Source organism: Haliaeetus albicilla, chromosome 2 (assembly GCF_947461875.1).
Source record: "Haliaeetus albicilla chromosome 2, bHalAlb1.1, whole genome shotgun sequence".
Taxonomy (NCBI): Eukaryota; Metazoa; Chordata; class Aves; order Accipitriformes; family Accipitridae; genus Haliaeetus; species Haliaeetus albicilla.
Genome location: NC_091484.1, coordinates 9862808 through 9888149, shown reverse-complemented (window position 1 = coordinate 9888149; position 25342 = coordinate 9862808). Strand labels below are relative to the sequence as shown.

At 43.4% G+C, this 25342-nt stretch overlaps 1 protein-coding gene across 2 annotated transcripts; it reads right to left on the bottom strand.

Annotated features, from left to right (window-relative positions):
- Positions 1–1431: 1431 nt before the first annotated feature.
- On the bottom strand, positions 1432–25121 carry PEDS1 (plasmanylethanolamine desaturase 1). 2 transcript variants are annotated; one of them, XM_069805447.1, is made up of 6 exons: positions 24820–25121; positions 21393–21512; positions 9948–10039; positions 7126–7270; positions 6253–6465; positions 1432–2626 (listed from the first exon to the last, which is right to left on the bottom strand). In XM_069805447.1, exons 1-6 carry the CDS (start codon positions 25100–25102, stop codon positions 2505–2507), a joined length of 975 nt encoding a protein of 324 aa, XP_069661548.1. In that variant the 5' UTR covers positions 25103–25121; the 3' UTR covers positions 1432–2504. The 2 variants fall into 2 exon arrangements, with proteins under 2 accessions (XP_069661548.1, XP_069661556.1); XM_069805455.1 differs by lacking the exon at positions 21393–21512.
- Positions 25122–25342: the final 221 nt, after the last annotated feature.

The following is a 25342-nucleotide window of genomic DNA, read 5'->3' as shown; positions in this document are numbered from 1 at the left end:
TGAAGGACACTCACACTGGAAGGCGAGAAGAGGAAGAAGCACCCTTTGCTCGGGACGCATGGTAGTTTGCATCCCCACCTCACCAGCATTCAGCATATATTCAGTTCAACACCTGTCACGCCAAAGAAATTTAAAGTAAGTTTCAGCCGCAAATATTAACAGATCTAACTTCACTGATTCAGAGTAATGACCGCCACGCTGACTTCCATGATAGCGGAAGTTACCTTTCTTCCCACCCAAATTTAATATTCACATCTCATTTTTTTTAATATAAAGCTAAACAGTCAGTGCCGGGAAATTAAAACAAGTAGAGACAAAACTACTTCTAGGAACAACTTTGAGCCAACAGGTTTGGCACAGAATCACACCTCTTAAACACCTAGACCTGGTAGAAGTAAGCAATAATTAACTAAGAACCTGCCAGCTTGCAACAATCTTCCCTAACCAAGCCTGCAACCTCCTGGTTGCTCCCTGGGGTGCTCTGTGTTCTTATACATGGTGTGTTCTTACACACGGCCTTCTTTGCCAAGGCTTTTGCTAGCATGGGTGGGAGAAAAAGGGGAGAACCTGCTCTTTTCATCAAACGTAGCATGAAATCACACGCCCATCTTCCACAATAACACTGTTAAAGGAGTATTCCTTCCTCCTCCTCCTCCAATTTCAACTAAATGCATTTTGAGACTCCCACTAAAGTGGAAGTATTCTTTACTGTCAAAGCTACATAGAGACCTGGTATTGACTGTGACAACTGGAATAGACAATAGTTTCATGGAATGCTATAAAGTTCTCCAAGGGTCTGAATAATTTAAACACATTAAATATTTTGTATCCAAGGTACCAACTGTGATTTTAATCTACAGAACTCAGCTCAGACGCATCTGCATTCAGCAGTTTCCACTGAAGGAGAGTTGCCAAGTCCCAACCCTTTCAGAAGTTGCGGTCCTTCGTATCTGAAGAAGTTGAGATCAAGGTCAGTCTAAACCTGTGACTCAAAAACACCTTACCATGCTCTTCAGGGAAAGACAGTTTGAATTCAACACAGTTTACAGCCAGGGAAGGGAAAATAGTCTTAGATTTGACCATCAGTAACCATCCATTTATGAAAGAATTAAACAAGATGCAAATGACATTAACTTGATCAAGTTCCTGTTGGATGTTCTTAGGGGAACTTCTCCGCCTGCAATCCAGCAGAGTTACTCCTTAGCATCCAAAGCAGAATTACTTGGACTTCTTGAAAATTGTTGAAGTCTAGCATAATATAGTGTCAAGCTCCTACAATGCTGACAAACAATTGATCACTTCAACCTAAACAAGACTTAACAGGCTGCGAAGTGTTTCAGGTAGCTGGAACAGCATGAAGCATTTTTTAACCAGTGATCAGGTTCTTGGACTAAGTGCTGACAATGCATGAATGAAGAACAGCAACAAGACTTAACAAACATGATTAGTATTATCCAACCGCTTTGTTATAAATATATTATATACATTCAAACATCACATTAAAATATTATTCCATTACACCAGAAGAGATTAAGGCTTTATATTATTTACAGAAACAAGCAAGCACCTTAAAAAAAAACAAAAAAACAAAAAAAACCAAAATACCAGTCATTGACATTTCCCTTCTAACATTACAAGTTTGATACCTTGAGCTCTTTAATACAGCTATTTGCAATGTGCCCAATGCTAGAACTATTTTAAACATTTATTGTCAGGGTAGGAAACACTTAATAGAAGACTCATCAGCGAGCACTCCACATGAACAAATGCGAGCATGTGTTGTACTGGGTGCCCTCCCTCTCCTCAGAGGCTTGTTAAGTTGAAGGCTTATGCAGAAACGGTTTGCTCAATTCCACGTAGATAGTAGAACAATTTTATTTTAAGGGAAGCTGAAGACACTTGAGGATTCGTGGCCCACTGGTGGAGTGGGATTCTCGAAGTCTGTTCCACATCACATCAATTAGATTTAACATAATAGCGAAGACAGAGCTCTAACTTTATCAATTACTAAGTGCATTGAACAGTGATGATTTTATAGGCTTCCATTACTCTGACACACTGTTTTCATGCAACGTATTTGGACTCAAACATGAAGTGACAAACTGTTGTCACCGTTCCCCCTATAGGTCATAGGCAACAAGCTATTTTTGAAGTGTTAAATGTTGATACAACACATGTTTACTATGCCACCATGTACCAATGGAGTGACTGTCCTGCCTTCTGGCTTGCCTGATAGCCTTATGAGATACAGTGATGAAGCATTTTCTAAGATGTAAGCAGACATGGCTAAACAAAAAGGTGCTCAGGAAGAGTAATCATCTTCATTTCAAGTATTGTTTTAAGAATTAGTTCTTTTCATTACAGTCTGTGTTAGCACTTTTTAGTTTGTGCTTTAGAGTCTGTTACTTCTTTGCAGGTCTTGAATTTGGCTGATGGCTTTATTTATTTTTTTTTAAAAAAACAACATTGGCAACAAGTTAAGGATTGCAGAAGGCTGGCAAAAGTTATTTAATTTTTTGAGCCCATTTCATATCATCTGCTCTTGGCTTCTCCCCAGTAACTCCTTGGATAATGTTCTCCAAACACCTCCAGAATCTTATCTTCTCTAATGGATAGTTCAGCCAACCTAAGTGATTGCAAAGGAAGAAAAGGATTAGTTTGTCATAGCACCCAAAGTTCAATACCTCACAATGTTTATTTCATAACATTCTTTTAATTAAACACAAGGTAAATGTAAGGGGAGTTCAGAAGTGGACTACTCTATGGCCATTGCAAAGCTATCAGAAAACAGACCATCAAGCTGAATGACTTGTGCTAGAAGCAAGACATTTGTATTAGTAGCACCTTTGAGTATTGAAATTTAAGGAACCAAACAAAACCCCCAACACAACAATTTCAGCTATTTTCCCCCCAATTAGTTTCCCCATCAACAAAGCCAGCTCAGCTTTTCCCTGTGTTTCTCATTAGGGTGTACAGCAAGAAAGTAAATACACACAACACAGCTCTGAAATCTCAAATACATTATCAATGCCATAGTTTCTAGAAAAAAAGAACTAATAAAAAAATTTAAAAAAAGATTTCTGTTTGGGACCTAAACACCACTAAGGCTCAGCAAAGAAAGCAAAGTTTTTTCTTAAACAAAGCCTCATGTTTAGATAGTTCCAACATCAGTTTTCATTTCTAAGGCACTTAAATGTGACCTTGGGCAAAATTTAAGTTTTCATAACTGATTACTAACAAAGCCTCTGATGGGGAAATCTTGTTGTAGTACCATGCTGCCTTTAACAGCAGCTGACATAGGACACTTTCCGAATTAAAAGAGCAGCACCACTAGCAGCACGCTCCCAAAGCTGTACAACTCTGCTATCAGGGCGCTTCTGCTTCCCAGTAACCAGAAAGGCTGTAACAGGGTGATGTGGGACAGGCTTTTACCATTTTATGTAAAAACAGCAGTAAGTGCCATCACGCTCCGCATGCAACAGGAGTTTAATGCATCTTTCCTAGCCTACAGATTTAGGGTATTTTGAATGCTTTGTAGAAACGTTGCACTGTACAGACTGTGAGGCTGGAACTCACACCGGCTTAATAGGCCTCACCCTGAATTCAGAAGAGCTTTATGCCTCAACTTTTAGGATACTTATTAGCACATTAACTTGGTTTTCTGATACTGTATTTTGATGCCAACCTAACTACGTGTAACTGATAGGAGAGTGCACAAAGAAGCAATTTCACAGGGTTTTATTGCATAGTAATTTTAGGCCTCTGTTTTATTAAATAGTTGTCCTGGTTTCGGTTGGGATAGATTTCATTTTCTTCCTAACAGCTGGTATAGTGTTATGTTTTGGATTTAGTATGAGAATAATGTTGATAACACATTGACGTTTTTAGTTGTTGTTAAATAATGTTTAGTCTAAAGTCAAGGATTTTTCAGCTTCTCATGCCCAGCCAGCAAGAAGGCTGGAGGGGCACAAGAACTTGGGAGGGGACACAGCCAGGGCAGCTGACCCAGACTGGCCAAAGGGGTATTCCATACCATGGGATGTCATGCCCAGCATATAAACTGGGGGGTACTTGGCCAGGGGGGATTGCTGCTCGGGAACTAACTGGGCATCAGTTGGTGAGTGGTGAGCAATTGCATTGTGCATCACTTGTTTTCTATATTCCAATTATTTTATTATTATTATATTTATTATTACCATTATTATTATTTTCTTCCTTTTTTTTCCTCCACTGGGGGAGCTTAGTTGCTGGCTGGGGTTAAACCACAACAATTGTAAAACTAGGAAAACCAAAAGAAATCAGCACTGGTAAATGTTATTTCCCTGCAGAAGTTTTCCTACAACCAGGAAGAGATGGATGTACACAGGGTTATATCAGTTATCCCACACTTGGAGAACTGTTCCATAAGCACATGTTACAGTTCACTCATGTACATTTCTGGAAAATGGAAGACAACACAACCAAAGGAGAGGCAGGAATGAAGAAGTTGTTACCACAATGGAAACTGTGAGCTAGCAGCAGCGGTTCGTGTTAGAGGACAGAACTAAAACGCAGGATAGCACAGGCAAGACTGGAACATGGGAAAGCTGCCACAGAGCCAGCTCTGCCAGGTTTGAGTACCATCCCTACAGCAGTGACACAGCCAGAAGAAGGGAAACAACTGTTCTTGCTGGTGATGTCTTGGACTACGCGTATAGCTATTAGGGACAGAATACTAAAGGGAGAGAACGTTCGGGATATTCACTGCTGAAAAATACCACATTTCTAGAGAGCTAGATTGTTCCTAATCAGACACAACTACAGCTTCAACAACCTACTGAAACAGGCGCTGTTTTCAACCACCTTCAGCAGTTGGACATGACCTTCCCTAGCTCACTTGCGATCCGGCAGCTCCACTCAACTCACTGTATACTGGTGCCCTTTAGGAAATCAGCCCGTGCAATTCTCATTAACACAGCCATCACCCCTCAAGGAATGGATGACTCCTTCCTGGTGTCTAAAAATGGCAGTCAGTCCGAAAGCTTTAACACTGGGAATGCCAGAAAGCTCCGTTATCTGATACCTTCCCTGGCAATGATACAGTGGCAGACATTTAGGTACACAGGTCAGCTCTGAAACCAAGTATATTCTTTGGACTTGGCTGTCTACTCTCCAGTCACTAACAAGTGCATTACAATAACTAGTCCTATTTTATTCTGTAAAGGCCCCTTTTAAATAGTGTATTGATTGCGTATTTCTGTCTGCCTCCTCACTTCTACCCTAGAAGAAAGAGAATTAGGGCTGCAGAAACACTTTCCTCCACTGGAAAATCCAAGTATACAATCTATCATGCTGTGTTATGCCAGGCTAGTATGGTATCAACACTTATAAAAAGCATGGAGTGAACAGAAGCACATGCTGGGTTGTTTGTTTTTTTTTTTTAATGAGAAAAACCACAACTAGCCCAAGACTGCTAATAATGGTCAGCTTTAAACTTTCAGGACATAATAGGACTGAAAAAAAGCTCTTAGGGTGGCAAGAGTTTTGTCAAGTCACGTTTTGTCAAGTTACGCTTCTTAACTGTACCGTGTTTTTACATGACATTCTGGTTATCAGAACTAGATTTGTTTCTTGGCAGAGATTTCAAAACCGACATAAACTGTTGGTCAAAGCCAATGACAGAATGAAGAACCAGAGTGGTTTATTTCCAGCTGTTTCATTAATTTGATAACTTATTCAGGATTGCGCAACACTGGTGACTGAGTATACCCTGCCTGTACAGTGGGCATAAAATTGAATATAGACATAAGAGGAACCTAAAGCCAGTTTTCTGCAAGCCTGTTCACTCCTCTGCCCCAAATCAGAATGAATGAATGCTGAAAATCCAGAAGCCTTGCTTTAGAAATAAGCATTCAAGGTAAGTTGCACTTGCAGATGATAGGCTCTTTTGAAGGAACAGCACCTTTAAGACTTTAATGAACAAAATCCATTACTAGCATGAGATTACCAAGGTATCATGCGATCGGATCTCAGTACCACTGACTATCCTATCAGGCTGAAAGTTAGCTTTTAGCAAATCACAAATCTTCCCCCCACATTTTTTACGCAACAAAACCAACTACAGTTTTGCTAAGAGCTTGTGCGGCTAAGAGCACAGTTAACTTCACCATGTCATTTTCTAGGTCTTTAGAGGCTGTCACTAAATTACATCTTGGCAGGTGAATTGCACTAGACTACTGAAGAGAGCTTGCAGTATGAACCAGATGGCAGTACCAGTTGTAATGCAGAAGTACGTCTCGTGTGGAGACACATGATGGATCCTGTGATGCTTCCGTGGCAGGATAACATGCCAGTCCTGTAGAAATATGACCCAGCGTGGAAGACCAAAGTACGTGTGAGACCACTTGTGAATCTGGTTCGTCATGGTTATGAAGATGATAAGGGCAAAGACATAACACTCCCAAGGACATGTTTCATATAATGCCTCTGCAAAACAAGATATGTATCTTTAAATACCATTTATGAAAAGGTAAATCGCTACTAGGAAAATGAAGTCTTGCCTAGACAGAGCTGCCTGGTGATGGAGGAACTAACAAAGGCCTCAGCGAAGCTGCTTTGGCAGAAGTGTCACAAGAGCCAGTGAGCCATAAGCAATTCCAGAATGTCACAGGACAGGCTGGTAAGTGCCAATGTCTGTCAACTTGCCATAAACAGGAAGTCAAACTCTGAGTTTACCATCTATAAAATTAAATTAGTCCTTTAATTCTTGCACTTCTAGTTTGCAAATAAAGTACTTTTACACAGAGATGAAGCATTTTTATACACTTTAGAACAATGAGTTTCCCTATATGCACACAATTTGATCCCTCTTACAAAAAGAGTATTTACTGTAACTTCTAATGCTTCTTTGCAAGACTCTTCAGCCACAGATTCTCTGCTGAGCTAGAGAATCTAGTTGTCCCACCTTCTAGTTGCCCCACCTTCAAGAAGAAAGTTTCCTTCCCTCCTCCCAGGAGCATCATGCTTCCAACAGCTATTACTTGTCATCTCACATTCATTGATTTCTCCTAGCTTCACACAGACAAATGTTCATCTAAATATCAACAAAAATGCTAAAGATGCAAAAGTCAGAAGTTAACAACTTACCTGGGGAAAAAGAAACAAATTTGTACGCCATGTTTGCCAATGGGACTAGTGTCATAAAGCAGTTGTCTCCATTGGTCTCTATAAAATCATGTCTGGTAATTGCTGTAGGGTCAATATGATGTTCTCTAAAGGGTCTGATGAAAGCCTGAAAAAAACCAAATTGATAAACACAACACCATGGCTCAATAATGATCTTGGAAAGAAAAATATAAAAAAAACCCCAAAACCTCGCATGCATTCAAATCTGATGACAGAGTTTAAGAGAGTTCCATCGTACAAAGCACATAAGCAGGATTCAAACTTTTGAGATGACAACATTTCAGATAATTCAATTTACACTGGCAAAGCAATTCAGTTCCCAGACTCAAATACAGTTTTTCACTGCTTTTCAGTTTTATTCTTCTTAATTTTCACTTAGGACCTTTAGTCTCTAGATCTCAAAAACAAAGCATCAGCATCTTAATTTCACAGACAAAATAAGCCTGTGAAATTCACAAATACCAGTCACTTGCTAAGCAGCATAAACCAAGAAAACACTAAAGAAAATTGAAAATTCAGCCTAACATTTTGTATAGGCTACAGATGACAGCATTAGCAGACTAAATGCAAGTTAAATGACTGGACAAATCAATGTAAGTCAAAAAGAATATACAAAAGTCTCCTCTAGGAGTAGATATCACATCTGAATACACAATCTCAGAGGAGACAGAACAAAGCTGATAGGACCGGGACAGTAAAACAAATGTACTTGTTTGCCTTAAACACATACATCATGCACAGTCTATGCAAAGGTGTCCTGTGCATAGGCTCCTGCAGTGCCTTTGTTTTTTTTTTTTTTAAACTATGGTCCAGATACAGGGATTCAAAGACTACTAAGTCTACTGAAGGTGAACAAAAATAAGCCTAAAACCAACAATCTTAATTCTGCTGGTTTAGTTCATGTATTTCTGGATAATTACAAGGAATATCCCATATACTTTTTTTTTTTTTAAAGAGATCCTCCTAATAGAGCACTGTGAGGAGTAAGTAATGGTAGCCATGAAGAAGTTTATTTTAAAAAACAGATTATCGCTTATTATAGAAGTCAGTGCACCCTCCACTAAGCATCTGGGATTTGTAGCTGTATTGGGTTTGCGTAGCAAGGTTTTGGTAGCAGGGAGGCTACAGGGGCAGCTTCTGTGAGCAGCTGCTAGAAGCTTCCCCCATGTCTGATAGAGCCAAGGCCAGCTGGCTCCAAGACGGACCTGCCGCCAGCCAAGGCCGAGCCCATCGGCGACAGCGGTGGCGCCTCGAGGAGAACACATTTAAGAAGGGAAAAACAAAGCTGCTGCAGCACAGAAACCGCAGGCAGAGAGAGGAGTGAGAACATGTGAGAGAAACAACCCTGCAGACACCAAGGTCAGTGAAGAAGGAAGGGGAGGAGATGCTCCAGGCGCTGCAGCGGAGATTCCCCTGCAGCCCATGGGGAAGACCATGGTGAGGCAGGCTGTCCCCCTGCAGTCCATGGAGGTCCACAGGGGAGCAGATCTCCACCTGCAGCCCGGGGAGGACCCCACGCTGAAGTAGGGGGATGCCCAAAGGAGGCTGTGACCCCGTGGGAAGCCTGCGCTACAGCAGGCTCCTGGCAGGACCTGTGGCCCCATGGAGAGAGGAGCCCACGCTGGAGCAGGTTTTCTGGCAGGACTTGTGACCCCACGGGGGACCCACGCTGGAGCAGTCTGTGCCTGAAGGACTGCAGCCCGGGGAAGGGACCCACGCTGGAGCAGTTCATGAAGAACTGCAGCCTGTGGGAAGGACCCGTGCCGGAGAGGTTCATGGAGGACTGCCTCCCATGGGAGGGACCCCACGCTGGAGCAGGGGAAGAGTGTGAGGAGTCCTGCCCCTGAGGAGGAAGGAGCAGCAGCAACTGATGGCAACCCCCATTCCCCGTCCTCCTGTGCCACTGTGGGGGAGGAGGTAGAGAAAATCGGGAGTGGAGTTAAGCCTGGGGAGAAGGGAGGGTTGGGGGGAAGGTGTTTTAAGATTTGTTTGGTTTTATGTCTTATTACCCTACTCTGACTTGATTGATAATAAATTAAATTACTTTTCCCTAAGTCTAGTCTGTTTTGCCCATGGCTGTAATTTCTGAGTGATGTCCCTGTCCTTATCTCGACCCATGAGCCTTTCGTTGTATTTTCTCTCTCCTGTCCAGCTGAGGAGGGGAGTGACAGAGGGGCTTTGGTGGGCACCTGGTGTTCAGCCAGGGTCAACCCACCACAGTAGCCGCAGATGTATTATACATCTCAAATCTAAATCTTCAGTCATCACCATTCTAATACTACTACATTTACAATAGGGGCCAGTAGCACAGAGAACTGCAAAGATTCCTTACTGAAGCATCTTCATGTTTTACAAAACAGCTTTTAGAGTTTAGCCACAGGAACAATTTGCCACATCTCTGTGTTTATTGGCCTTTTTGAAGATCTAGACTAGTCTAGCCAGGTTTCTATGCTTGTGGTATCACAGACAATTCCCACAGTACCTTGGGAAGGTTTGCAAACACTGCTATTGCAAAACTGTGTGCAAACCTTAAACAAGGTGAAAAAATGGAACAGTGTCACCTTGCACATGTCACCTAGGGCAAGTGTAAACATGGCACTTTACCAGCAATATACCGTGCCATTTAGCAGCAGAGGGTTCTGGAGGTGGGGGAGCTGGTTACAATGGCAAGACTGCAAGAAGGACACAGCTTATATACACTGTCCAACACAGCTGGGAATACCAGAAGCATTTCAGAAAAGTATTTCTTAACTTTTTCTAGCTTAAGGATAAAAATCTCAAACCTTTCCAACTATGGGTAGCTCCACAGATCCCCAGGTATCTGCTCCCCAGTGAAATAATCCTGATAGAAAGTCAGCCGTAATAACTCCTGCAACTTGAATGAGGAGAGAGATAGTTAGATATACATAAGCATTTTTACTGATGTATTCACATTTTATACCCATTTTACAAGTTTACTTGTTTATCTACCTCTTAGATATTTACAGCCACATGAGATCTATCCAATCTGAATAAACATAAGGCCAGGCAACTAGGAAAAAGAGGTTAACAAGACACCATTTGGGCAGTTACAATCTTCACTAAATCTATAGCAAGATTTTGTGTTTAACCCATCTTCTATAGAAGAGCTTGACAACTCTTCACAATTGCTGGTATGGAAAATACTAGTAAGTTAGAACTGAATCACTCAGATCTGCCTACCTTCTTCTTCAGTAGTGTTTAACAGATTACTTGGCTATAAAATAAACAGCTGCTAAAGCCATTCCAACAGATAATACTATCTGCAGACCCTTCCTCTTCTCCCTTGGTCCTTTATGTCTGTATACAAGCAGCACTGAACTCCAATGACTACAGATAAGCACTAATTAAGAAGCCACTCCTGGGTACAGCAATACTATTTACAAAATAAGATTGGAACATCAAACAACTTCCAAGACTGTGGCATCTGCAAAGCTATAGGCAAGGCCCCCAAAACCATGCTAACTATTCTCTGTAAGAGACACTGTACACTTGCAATATTTGCATACTAAGTTAGATACATCATTAAACAGAATTTGTTGCAACAAGTATAAAGATTTTTCTAGCTGCCAACCACAATAACTTTAAAACTGTTGTCAAGTAAAGGCGATTTTCAGTTCTCGCACATAACGTCCCATTTTTGCCTTCATGTTCTGGATAATCTATCTATCCAAGTTTCTGGCCAATCCTGACATTTAAAAGTAAGGACATAAGACATGTTATTTGATCAGAACAGCTCTATATTTTCCAGTTAGTCATAGATCTGTCAGATGGTGTTTAACAGACACCTATAACTCTTCACCTGCAGAAGTCGTCCGACTCCCAGGCTGCCAACCCCTTCAGTAATGAAGTCTCCAACACAGTCTGAGATACCCTCCTGCATGAGCTCTACTGCCAGGCTCTTCATGCTTTTGATGAAGAAAATTCAGAGAAGATTACCGAAGAAGTTCCCTTGGTTTTAATGGGGAGGCCAGGGGAATGTGGCACACAGCATTAGCAATGTGGCTATAGCAATGCAGCAAAGAGCGAGATACTGCCTTGGGAGCTCTACGCTTGAGGGATTTAAGACTGTCAGACCCTGCCCTTCAAAGAACAGAAACACCAGGAGGTACCAGTTCAAGCCTGCACATCTTGCTCGAAGCACGTTTCAAGAGGGATTAACCAGGTCTAGATGGAGTCTAGATTTGCTGAAGAATGAACCAGACTAAGAATCGGGATCCTTTTTCACCACAGTGCCATCCTTCCAGGTTAATAAAAATATCAGAAAGATCTTTCTGTTCCTTTTTTCTGAGATTGACCACCCAGTGAATATGTATACAAGCATACCTGGTGATTGTGGAGCCAGCATTCAGGCTCTGAAAGGGGAAAGCAGCACACACTTCTTACCTGCAGGTCTGGTTAAAAGAATTCTGTAGAAGCATGACCCAGATTTCAAAATAGCTACTGCGGACTGTGCAAATATGATATACCTGGGAATTGATAGCATCTGATCTCAGTGCAAATCCCTCAAAATCATATACAAAGTTCATGCCAATTAAAGCACTATAGACTGATCTTGCAGTCTATTGTTAAATGAGTCACAGCAACAGGAATACAAAGATTATGTGTTCAAAACGTATGTTTCAAAGCAGCTCAGTAAGCAATTCCCTACCCTCATTTGGTGCTCAGAGCATAAAGCACAGTCACTTACTATTGGCACGTCTGGCAGTTCTCAGAGAAGCCTCTGAGTCCATGGAAACCACAGAAGTAATCACAGGGCCAGATCAGAGTGGCTGCAACATGGCTCTTTAGTTTTCCCCAGATATTTACAAAAATCGGGTTGTTTACAGAAGTCACCCATTGTAACATAGTCTTTGCACCATAAACAGCAGGCAGTTGCAAAACTAGAGGCAATGCAGAAAATTGATTTTTTTGCTCTGCCTGCCTCACCAACTCTTCTTCAGTTGTCTGTGAAGCTAGAATTCCTGGCTTTCTCCTCCGCTAGCCAGCATTTGTTTCTCTATGTGTCTGAAGACTTTCTTCAAGCACAGCTTCTCATTTATAGTATTGAGGCTTTTTGTGATGCGCAGGTACCCCTCTGTCTGGTAAGCTGTTAGGCAAGACAATTCCAACTCGCTTGTAACCCAACCCAAAAGTTAAAATTGTTAGTATACTGGTTCACCTTGCTTTGACTCCAAGGCATCTTGCTACTCCTCCCTTTCTCACAGAAGCTCAAAAGCAATCCGAGATATGCCAGGAAATAAAACAAGAAATGAGCATCTTTCCCCATAAATCACACAACTTTTATTTACCCTGGCCATGATCTGGACTTTGCCCGATTTTCCTACTCCAGTCAGGATACTTAAGTCAGCTGCCTTGACAGTCCAGTTTAATGAAGTTCTTGTAACATTAGCAGGATTGCTAAAGAGCAGGTAATTTTTAGAACATGAAAAAGGACAAGGTTGTTTTCTTACTATTGATCAAATGCTTTTCATCTTCAGGGCACAGCAGTTACCTACAGTGCATGCAGCACAGCGTATTTCAGATATAGCCCTCCTTGTGGTTACCTTTTGCTTAGCTGATCCCTCACCTCTGCAGTCCTTCCCCTTGCCTTTTGTTTTCAAAAAGGGAGAAGAAATAAAATCAGGATTAGTGTGGCACCGTTCCTACGCCAAAAGGCTTTCTTTTCATATTATAAATCATTCCCCACTGCTGAATCCACCGTCTAGTTGGCCTAAACTCTTAAATACAGCAGGACACACTTCATCCTTTATGTATCGCCTTATGATACTGAAGACAGCTTATTTTTTAAGCAGTAAATTCTGCACATTTGTTTTTGTTTCAGACCACACATGTAAGCTACAGTGAGACAGGGTGGAGCACAATAGCTTTTTAGATCTGCACCTAGCAGCTGAAAGAGCAAACAGCCTTGATTCAGGGGGAAGATAGCCAAACAACACTTCGCTTTACAACAACTAAAATACCATTCTTGCTGAGGTAATCACCCTATTAACCCACATCGCCTCCAGCACTCTGCATTATCAGAGCTTGAAATAACAGCGGGAAGAACAACAAAAATAGAGGCAAAATACTGACAGTTCAATAGATATTTTGCATGTTACTTTGATGTCTGCTGGTAGAAAGCTAAGAGGAAAGAATGAAGGGTGCCTGAAGCAGTGCATTATACTAAGGCAATCTGAAAAAAACCTAACTACCAGAAACCGTATTTCAGCTGTATTGCAGAAGGGCTGGCTCACTCTTCAGTTGCGTATGAGGAGTTGTAATAAAAGAGCAAAAACTGTACCAAAGGTTAGACATGACTAGCATCATAACACTTAGTTTGCAACCTGTCTCCAGACTCAGAAGGCACATCAGACAGCAGTGAATTGAACTCGATATTCTCATATACCTAGCTAGCACTGCCTTTAGTTAAAATGGGAAAACCAAGGCACAGGTGTTCAGCTACTTCTCTAAGGTGGTGTAAGATCTTGATGCTCCTTCATCAGGGTTGGGAGGGTGAGACAAGATTGACAGCCCTGAACATGAATCAAGAGTTAATCATAAAGTCAGAAATAGCAGGATATCCACAGTATAGCTATATATGAACTGCAGACGGTAGATTCACACACATTAGAAGCAACATCAATAAAGCATTAGAGAAATACTGCTCTGAACACATTAGTGTCACTCCAGCCTGCCGAGTGGTGGGATCAGCCCGTCTATGGCTTAAGTCTGAAGAGGAGGCGAGTACTTAAAAAACACAGGCGGAAGGGAAGAAGGCGATGCAGTTGAGGAAGCTGTAGAACTTGCTCAGAACACCAGCATTTCTTTGTGTTGGAAGTAGACTGCTGAATCAGGAGAAAAGGCCTAGCGTAGAGGGGGACCAAAGGTGTACGAACGAACTTCAACCGCTAGCAGATGTTTTCAAGTAAGCGAACACATGACTGACATCCACATTTGCTAGCATGGCTGTTCTTTTCCAGCCGCGCCGTACTTGTGATCCTTTGCGTGGGCATGCCTACAGGCACAGCAGCACCCTCGGGACACGGCCGAGGAAGCAAGTGCCGCTTGCCTGAGTCAGGGGACGTGTCCCAGCACGACCGCTGGCACCCAGACAGCCAAGTCACCTGCCGGGCGGTGGGTCGCAGGGCTTGAGGCTCAACCGGCCCAAACATATAACCAACACAAGGTGGCTTTGCTCCCGCTTGTGCTCTGTTCAGAAACCAGGTAATACGTAGGGGTTTGTGTCACAGAAAAGCCTCCTCTTCCTTGCTGAAGTACCAAACTGAGAGATGACAACTTGCAACCTTCACGAAGGGCTGGCTTCCCTTGTGAGCGACTCACACGTCGCTTCCTGCGACCCGGCTGCTCCCAGGCTCGAGCGGAAGGAAGGCAAATCAGAGCGGGATATTTGAGGTACAAGGTGTTCAAGACAGAAAACTATTTTGCATGTTTCCAGTAAGTTGTACTTCACTGAAATGTTACAGACCCAAGCGTAAGCCTGGCTTTGCATAGATAGAGTTCTCAAATTATAACCCAGAAGCCTTACAGTAGAGTATATAGAGTTTCATATTTACTGTAAAAATTCAGTTAGAGTCTCTGGAGGAAAAAAAGAAAAACAAACCAGCACAAGATGTTATTAAATAACGTAATGCTATTGTGCAACATCGTTGAGAAGTACAGCCACTTTTAATCAGTGACTGTATGAACTAGTTCGAGCACTAAAGACTCAGAGGAGCGGCTAATTCCACAACAGGAAAATTGGTTTCTAAAAAATCAATATGCTAAAGTGACAGTGGTTTGTTACTTATATGCTTATAAAAATAAAATAAAAATAAAATGCCTTAGTCATCTGCATTCCACATTTAGCAGCTTTCAGTACAGAGAAGGCAGGGGTTTGGTACTGTGGCAAGTTTGGAGGCTACGAAAATAATCCCTGAACATTTCAACAAGTATAAAAAGTGTAGCAGCTTAAAAGCAAAAAAGAAGAGTTAATAATTTTGGCTATTTAAAGCTGAGAAACATCCAGTCAGAACTGAACCTAACAGTGCAAGTGAGCAGAGAACACAGCTGAACTATGAAATAAAAGGTGGTCCTGGATATTTTATGTATTATTATATATAGTAGTTATATTACATTATAACTGGGTTTTCAAATAAGCTATGTCTATAATACATGCACTCCAGAGATGGGAAAAGTCTATCTTAAGTCACACAAGCTTATTTGGCAAGATACAGCAGACATCTCTTCTCCTTCCCCTGTATGCTCCAGTTACTCCCCGCCATGGGAAAGCCCTATAACCCACTGCCTCCCAGCAACACCACCTGAGAACGGGCCACATCTCTCACCTCACCTCTAACTGTGACAGACCTGAACGCCAGCCTCAGGGCAGAAGCCACGCAGCTTGTGACACTGCCAGAAGCTACCAGTAAAAGGAGATCCCCAAGGAATCAGGGTATCGTCTCCCCTGAACAGCAGCAGATCCTAAAGCAAATATTCATCTACCAAAAAGCATGACTTGGCTAAGAATCGCTACCTGATAAACTTAATGATAGGAAGTGTCAAATTTTATTTTCATGTCTTTAGTCTTAGTCTATTAGCACAAAGTAAGCTATTCCTACTATTTCTCCAGCTGATGGGAGTGCTTGCGAAGCACCTGGCACATTTAAATGACAAAATCCTGACAAATTTACCTAGGCCCCAGGTTCTTAAACAAAAAGTACCATTGTGTGTACTTCTTCCCGAAAATGCATTACTAGAAAAAGCAATTAAGCCACCCCAGAAGAAAGTGCTTAAAAGAACGGAGAACAATGGGTACTAAATGATAACAAAGAGCAAATTTTTCCTCACTAAAAAAAAATAAAAATACTTTCATTAGTATGACTAATCAAACTAATCCTCTGGTTTCATCCATTTAAAGTGCTCCCAGGAATGAAGCAGGGTGAGCTCAGCTCTCGGGAGCACGGGGCAGTTTCGTGCATGCAGGGTGGCACCCAGAGGAGGCCTAATACCTGAACACTTGCCTGGCGGGGGACATAAGCAGTCGTAATGCCGGTTTTGTTCAAGGCCGGCACTCTCTCACCGAAGCGGATCGCTCTCGCGCCACTTGCTGTAACCCGCTCCATCAGGGCAACACTCCAACACGTGTTTGTGTTTTGAAGTGCACGAGGCGCTATTCTGAGCGAATCAGGGCCACTGAGACCCACAGTTCTTAAATCCTGGAGCCAAAGTCCCCTGCAACTTTAAGAGAGCCCCTGACAACTCAGCAAGCACACAGAGCTTTCTTTGTCCCAGACCCCGCTGCTGACATAAAGAGCAATAGCACGTCCACTGCCCACACCAGCGGCAAAGCACAGACGGGGCCGGACCACCAGCTTCCCTCCGCTACCAGGGTCGGCGGTCTCAGGCAGGGAGAAGGGCTCATCTCCACCCCATCAGGGGACAGCCTTCACCCACCCTGCCCGAGAACAGCTGCTGGCGCGCTCGAGAAGTTCGTCCCCTAATCCACGTTACATGAAGAACAGGCGACTGGTGCCAACACCACCTGCCCGAGTGCAAACCAGCAACTGCACTCCGTAATTCCGCTTTCAAGGCCAACAGCCTCCAGCATCCTTTGGTGCCAGAAAGACCCGAGCTCCTAAGTTAACACACACACCTACTACAAAATGGATCAACAGAAGACAATATAATACAAATTGTGTCAGTGCAATGCAATTTTATTTGTGCAATACAAAGTGTAACAAAATGTAGAATCAAAGCTTGGCCTATTTAATCACAGCTTGCGGAGTCTCCATCTTTAAGAGATGATACAGTTTAGGATGGACAACACAGTTACCTACAGCTGTGAAGTAACTGATAGTTACTTCAGGGGGGGTAAGACAGCAGGCAACAAAGATTTGGCTTATTTGGACCAACAATGAAGTAAAGGATAATTTTGCTTTGTTAACTGAGGTTTCCCTGGTGTAATTTTGAGGACCTTTTAGATCAAAATTTCAAGTGGAAATTCATTTTAATGTACAAAGTGAATCCAAAGCGAAGTGACATCGTCACAGTTCTGTCTCTTGCTGTAGGGCATCAGGACTTTGAAGCGGCTGATCCACATGCACAGCAGTCCATTTCATAAAGCATTGATGGTCTCTAGAGTGCTTTTACTCCAAGGTGTGCCAGAGCTTTCATATGTATTACACACTCATCATTGGCCCTGCAAAGCAGCTAACCAAGTGCAGCTCTGCAGAGCTACTCAAGCTTGAAACAAAAAGGTTTTGGGCCTTGATCAGAACAAGTTTCTGTTTTGAAAGTGAACTAAGCGATTTCTTTCTGCATGCTCTCTCTGGCTAACCCACAACATCTGCAATAACGAAACGTGTACCTCAAACAGGTTTAAAAAATTAGCTTCCCATCTCTCAAGTCAGCAATGATTAATTTTATCTTGTGTTGTGTCACGAGATGTTTCTAAAGATATCTGCCTTACGTGGGGCAGTTCTTACGAATATGAAGAGGTTACAACACAAACTTAACTGATTTTTTTTTTTTAGGCCACAATAAACCGTATCTATTAAGAACAAACGTGGCTGCAGATAAAAGTCAAATGTCAGAAACAAGTCAACCAGTTTGGAAAAAAGGCTTTAAAACCCTATACAAAGATATGAGGGAGGCAAAAATGAAAACCAGAATCCATGGTGTAACTTGCCAAACTTTTTATCTAGATGCTATTAATATACCACCTATATATACACACAACTCATGTATATTGAATAATAAGCTGAACACCACAAACTCACCTGAAGGTATAAGAGCTTTCAAGCCTAATCCTACATGTTTTGGTGAGGCTTTTCTGCTTATCACACAAGTAATACTTATGCCAGCCTTGTCCCCAGCACTACCGAGCTTCTATTACAGTGGCAGAGGCCGCTCTAGTTCTGCAGTACTGCTAGGGTGGTGTCCCACTGCAGCAGAACAGTTCAGCTGCAGCTGAAAAAAATGCAGGTATTAAACCTCCATCACACCCAGCCTTCCAAACCAAGGCTGCCCTGGAGTTAACCATGTGCATGCAAATAAAATACTAAATTCAAATCTGCATAATTGCTAGCTTGCACGAAGAGGAAAATTTTCATAGCACCTCAGCAGCAGAAGATACTCAGAATAGGGCATGACTGGATTTAACACAGAAACAACAAAATATATCCATCCTCTGCCCTTTCTCTCTCTCTTTTTTTTTTTTTTGATAGTGAGGAGGAGAAAGGAATTGCCTCATCTCTGCTAAACTAGCCTGGAAGACGAGAGACTAGCATGCCTTTTCCTTTCCAGCAAGATCATCTTTAGTCAGCAGAAAACCACCCAGTTCAAAAGGTATTCTAAAACAACGCCATAAAGTTCTCTCCTCACTCCACAGCATGAGTACCCGTAGGTGATTCAGCACAGCAAATGACAGCATGCCACACGAGTTCATTTCTTAGCAGACTGCCTGCTCACATCACATAAGGAAGTGAGTGCTTTCAGACTGCCAGCAAGAGGAGGATCAGATCTTTTTTGTCCCAAGAATTTCTAGGTTAAGGTATTTACAATATTACCCATGTTACAATTACATGTGCCTTTAAAGGCATGCAAAAAGAAGATATAACACTGCCTTTAGTTATAGATATAGGGTTTAAGTTAGGTGAAATGATGCAGAAGATTCAAACTACTCCCTATTTCTTAAAAGAAAATACATATTTACATAAGAGTACACACGGGTCCCAACAATGCATCTTAACAGGTCTGTGCAGCAGATCAGATCCAGCCCATGGGATCACTGATCACCTTCAGATTTCCAAAGAGCTGATGTGAACTTGATCAACAGCTATGTATTTAATTAGCAGAATGTTTATTTTGTGATCTCAACTCAAAGGTCAATATTCCAATCTAAGCTTCAGGAAAGCTCTCCATAGGAACACATCTGACAATGTCTGTGACTCAATATTCCCTTTCTTACCCGTTGTACTGCATGCTGTATTTATGAATCAGGACATTTATGGAGATGAGTTTCACAGAACTTAACAAAACCTAATCATCACTGGGAATTATAGACATCATTCACACTTTACCTGGAGAAATAATGTATCGAAGGAAGACAGCAAAACAAGACAGCATGCAGCATTTATTATTTTATTGCACTTATTTTTGTACATATTATCAGTTATTTCCACACTACTTTATTTACACAGAATCCGGATTCTGCTACTTTAATCATTCACTACAACTTAAATAATATTATCAGTGAATTGGCTGCTTTATCAGTTAAACTGGTAACCAGGATATCAGAGGACTCAAGCTTTTATCAATATTAACTTTGAGATGAAAGCCAGCTGCAAGCAGATTGCCCTACAGGTTAACCATCATTACTGATTCTCTTGTCTATATCTGTCCTCATCATAATGGAGCAGTTCTCATGCCATGTTCTCCTCCATTCCTCCCAACACCTCCACCTCATCAGCTGAGAGTAGGCATGACTAAATTAGCCCAATTGAGCTGGTATGATTCATAGTGGGAGGACACTGCTTCTCCCTTAGCCCCAATACAAAGCCAGTAACCTTTAAACAGCCATCAGGAATTGCCACTTCTCAGCTTTGGCAAAAATTCATAGTATCTATCATACATCACTGTTTGAATTTGCTGTTGTGCTTTTGCTTCTTTTTTTTTTTTTAAATCATTAGCAATTTACAACAGTGATTATGAACAAGTACCATTCTCTTCTAAAACATACAAGACTTCACACAGTTTATAGAAAAGTTACTTTTATTATAAAGCATGGAAGCCAACACCTGTAGGTAGCTTATACAGTGTCCTAATGAATGACACCATTTGTTCTCCTTTCAGTTAAAAAGGCAATTCATATAAAAATACATAAATATTTATACACACCCAACACAAGTTAATATTGCATTCAATATGCATTGCAAGTACAGCAGACAACTGGTGAAACGCTGAGTTACTATTCTCCTCCCTCTCTCATCCCATATTGGAAGTTTACCAGAAAGTTATGAAAGGTATGCCTTGCAGATCTGACTCTTCCGATTTCTAAATTTAATCCTCTTTCCTTTTCTGACGTCCCCTCCCACACATACATACACGACCATACAGCTACCAGTAACATTTGCTGCCCAGATAATGCCAACAGACTGAATCAGCCACAGATGACCACCTGCTTCAGCTCAGCCTGCTCCACTGCCCTCTCTTCTGCCTGTTCTCAAGAAAGTTTCTGTGCAACAGCATTTCAATACTATTCTAATAACACAAGACTCAGGTAAACACTGACATGTTTTGCTCTGAGTGTTAAGCAACATTCAAGTTGTACACAGGTTTAGGCTTTGAATGATGTAAAGAATGCTGCGGAGTCCCTTTTCACCCCCAGCTTATTCTGAGGCAAGTTTTCCCTTCAGCTAATTCCATGCAATTCCTGATTCTATCAGTAAAGCTGCACAGCATCAAACTAGAATCCTTTACTAGTTCTTCCTCTCCTTCACCGAAAAGGTGAAATCACCAACTCACACTGCATCTAGACCAGCTAGCTCTGTACTGCCAAGATCCAGCCAACTTAAATACCTCTACACAACTAAAGCAAATATATGAGACTGAGTTTGCTTGCCTATGCTTCCAATCAAACAAAATCCTAAGAGACCAAGAGTCACTTTTATTACCACAAGAAAAAGCTGCAACTTTTCTTATATTGCTGGAAAAAACATCATCATTCAGGATAAAGGCCAAACTTTACATCCTGACATGAAAGCATAATACTCTAAAATACTTGGGTTTAGTTACCAGTCCCAAGAAATCAAGCCAGTTTGATGCCTGAAACACCTTTTATAAGATTTCTCTTGGGCTTTTTGCTTTCTGAAAAGTCCTTGTAAACATTTTTGTTGATCAATGTATTTTGTTTCCAACTCTGACAGTCCTGACAGCTATTTTCCTTCTCAATAGTCCTTACACTTGCAACAACTACGTAAGAACACCAAACGTAAGTAGCTACTTTACAAACTTCACCTTTGAGATACTGCAAAGCCACTGAAATGAAAGACAGAAAGCAGTAACAATTTTTGCAGGTGGTCTCAGTTTTGGAGGCACTACAATTGCACACACACGCACAAACGACCCTCTCCCTTTCCAATAATAAGTCAAGCCTAAAAGATCACACATTTATTTCCACCATTACAACAGTCTTGCCTTGTTCACAGCAGTGAACAGTTCCTACTTACATATCCCAACAATAACAGAGGGTGTGTGTTCCAGTCGCAAGTAGAAGAGAAGATTGTAAAAATTGAAACAGATAAGAGAGAAGCATAAGATGACAGAGATCCATTCTTGTAGTCTCTTTCCTGTTGGAAAAAAAAGGAAAAAAACATGTTTTACTTTTATCTGAGGGGACATTTTAAAGTCTGAAATAATACAGACAGACTATTCTACTGCCTGGATGACTCACTCCGTTTGTCTGACAGGGAACTGAAACAGAAACTTATTTATCCATGGGAGCTGTACGTATTTTGTTAAATGACATTCCTCTTCCCCAAGCCACTACTAACCTCTTCCCTCTGCCCTTGCCCAAGTAACAGGGACAAATTAGACATCATCTCATTGTCCTAGTTTCCTTTCCCCTGTGGTTGCTGGCATAATGTTCCTCTGCATCACATCTTTTTTCATATTTGCATTTCATTCAATATTCAGTGTTGCTGGTATGGCTGAATCTGGGAGCCAATTTCTGGTCTCAGATGCCCTGCAGTTAAATCACCTTATGATCTGTAACATTTAAAATCTCAGAGCTTGTAAATAAAGCTGTTGTACTAACAGGAAAAAGCATCATCCTGTATTTGGTGGCCCTAGAACTGCCTTCCTAACATCGCAAGTATACTTCTTAAGCTTGCTTACTTAACCCCTGCTCTTGTCTTTGCCTTCCTGCTCCCAGGAAGAAGGCTGCGACCTCTCAGCCATTCTGAGATGGCAAGAGACAGAATAAGCAAAGAGAAAGAACTGGCACAAATTCTCTCTTGCTGTACTTTGCTGTACCTTGCTGTACTACTTCGTGCCTCTACAAAAACCTCATTTATTGCCTATAAAAAGAGAACAGACACATCAGAGTATGGTAACGCTTTGAATATTCAGATCAGCAGCAGAAAGCTTCTGCCTGTCAAGCACTGCTAGATCCTCACAAGGCACTGATGCTGAGAGCAAGGGAACGTTCAGTGCAAGACCCGTACGGATTAAGGCATCAGAAACAGACCTTTAATGCCTAAATCCAGGAAGGAGATCTGAGCTGCCACCTTGGCCCAGAAGGGCCCTGGCTGTAGTTAGCTCTTAACACGCTCAGCAGCAGACAGGTCAGTCTTCACCTATTTTAGGGGGCCAGTCAGCACAGCTGTCTCTTGCCCAGGGCTTCCCAGAGCAGTTAACCCTGCAGTCCATCCCCCACTCCCTCCTGCAGCCTTATACACTTTGCACCACTCGAGTTTGAGGCAAAGCAACATGCAGGGGAACAATCAGGAAGGACTACACGCGAGGTGCACATCCTCCCACAGGAGCAGAGGCATACTCACATGTCTGGCATGTGTTCAAGACAGGACCTTTCTTCCTACTACTCCTCTGTGTTGACCTACTGCCTGATCAAATTTCTCCTCCTAAATGCTAAATCAAGTCCTCCTTCTCAACTATACCATGCAATGAAAAGGAAACTAGGAACATCAAAGGAGGATCAGTATTATCCCCAATGTGCCTACAATGCAATATTTTAAAGAAGTGTGAACAAAGACTTTTACAGTTCAGAGTTTTGTTCTAGAAACGCCATGAGTATATAAATTAACATCCTCCGCGGTAGCAGAGGAGAGAATTGTAAAATTAAATTAAGACACAAGAACAAGCATATTTCAAGACAGCATCAGGTCACAATGTGGGAGATTCTATAAAGAGATCCCTGGAGTAACGAAAGTAAGAGTTAATTAATTAACACTCACTTCCTGCATGAGAAACCCACAGCCTGATTGGAGGACCTAAGTGGGCAGGTCCTCACAGAACAATTAGCTGACTGCAGGAAACACTAGGCTCCTTACTAGCAAGTCCCACGAGTTCAGTTTATGCAAACACCACTGTACTCTGAACATAGGGATGCCAAGACGACTGGCTGGAGATATCCGAGTCGAGAAATGCAGAGGCTGGGAAGGTCAATCAGTCAAAGGAGCAGAGTCAGCACCAATAACTTGGGTTTAAAGAGCACTCCACTTTAAAAGTACGTCCCACATGAAGGACTAAGGCACCAAAGCCACAAAGTACATGCTTCAAGAGAGTCATATTGACTCTGCACAATTACGTGTGATCCCCACTCATGAGAATTCAGTATTTCCACATCACGTGCTTCCACCGTAACACATACTCTGACAATGTTTATGTAAGTTATTTATGTAATGCCACAAAAAAATTGCACATCTATTATCACAGCTCACTATCACTATGTGTATACTACTTCACAGACTTCCCTGAAAGTTCCATCTACAGCTAAAGGTAAGGGTGGCAAATTGTTTGGGGAGGAAAATCTTCTCCTTATGAGCCAGAGCACAATGCAATAGTACGGTTAGTGACTGCTCTTCTGTAAAGCACAAGAATCAGTCACAGCCTGGATCAGAACTGCATATCTAGATCAGCTGAAAGACGTCACACACCACCTTCTCTCAAGGCAAGGAAGTGATGACCAATACAAGCTGAAATGGGCAGACTTGCCCTGAACAGTCTAGAAAACTGAAACCAACTAATGCCTTTGATCTCCTATCATTACTTGGCTCTGTGCAAATAAGAACACCTGCTTTTCCAGTAATTGCCTTGAATATGCAAGCTAAGCTGTTCAGCTGACCTGCTGGACACTGCGAGATGCTGAAAATGTGTCTTCCCTTTCCTAATCCTTCACCTGTGAAGGAATTCAATGGCAAGGCTACCTAGCATTGCTCACACTGTGAGCCAAAAAACAAGTGACGCATTTTATCGTAAGGAGCTTCCAGTTATTTCCATAGCATAACCGAATAGCTGCTGTCACTTCGTTGAGCTCTGACAAAGAGCAAGCTTCAGGAAGACAAGACCAAAACAAAGATTCAAACACCCCTCCGCCCCTTCCCGAGGCGCCAGGACTGGGCACCTCAGAGCAGCTCACCGGGTAAGTGTTCCGAAGCGAAAGCTTGTCGCTACCTTGCTCAGCAACCAAACCTGTGCGCCTGCTTTTGGACGGAAAGGTTAACTTTCTGCCCGTACGTTTTTAAAGGGGAAAGCATTCCTTCCGGGCCGTTTCTACTTTGACGACCTCCACGCCGGCAGCGCGGCCCGTCTCTTAGACCCGCTTTAAGGACCCACGCTCCCCAGCTCTGCCCAGGCCGAGAGGAGGGCGGGCGGGCGACACACCGACGCCGGGCCGCCAGCGTGCGGCATCCCACCGCCGACAGCCCCGGGCCGCCTCGCCCAGCAGGGCCCGGCCCGGCCCGCTCCTCCGGGGCTCCCCGGGAGGGGCCGCGCTGCCTCAGAGCGGCCTGCGGCGGGGGCGAGGAGAGCCGGGCCTGAGGGGAGGGAGCCGGCCCGCAGCCCCCCGAGGGGAATCGCCCGCCCTCCTCCCCGGACGCCCCGCGGGGCGCAGCCCGCCGCCGCCGCCGCCCTCACCTGGGGAGTAGAGCTCGGCCAGCTCGCGGGCCCCGGCGTGCTGCGCGCCCCACCGCCGGCTGCCGCCCTCGGGCTCTTCCGCGGCCTCCGCCTGCGGCCCCGACGCCTCCGCCCGGCGCGGGACGCTCTCGGCGGCGGAAGAGCCGCCGCTCGCCATAGCCCGGCCCGGCGGCGGCGGCGGCTCCTCCTCCTCGTCGTCGTCGAAGCCGGCGGGCGGCGGCGGCGAGCGGCCCCCGAGCCCCGGCGAGGCGCCCGGCGCCAGCGCTGCGGCCCGCGGCAGCATCGGGAAATGGGGCCGCGCCGCGCCGCTGCGGCAGGCGCGGGGGGGGGGGCGGGGGGGGCGGGCGCGGTTAGCCACGCCCCCGGCACCGCCTCCCGCCTATCGCCGGCGCCGCCGCGCAACCGCCGGGCCAATGGGCAGCACCGCCCGGCGCGGAGGAGCCAATGGCGCGGCGGCAGCGTCGCCGGCTCATCTGGAGGCGTCCCGCCCCGCGGGCCGCAGCTGGCGGCGGGAGCGGGCGGC

Excerpts from the sequence above, each read along its gene's own strand:
- PEDS1 (XM_069805447.1), bottom strand. The coding sequence starts at position 25,102 with ATGCTGCCGCGGGCCGCAGCGCTGGCGCCGGGCGCCTCGCCGGGGCTC. Across the intron at positions 21,513-24,819 it reads GGCCGAGCTCTACTCCCCAG|GAAAGAGACTACAAGAATGG; the intron begins GTGAGGGCGGCG and ends TTTTTCCAACAG. Across the intron at positions 10,040-21,392 it reads CTCTGTTATTGTTGGGATAT|TTGCAGGAGTTATTACGGCT; the intron begins GTAAGTAGGAAC and ends TCCTCATTCAAG.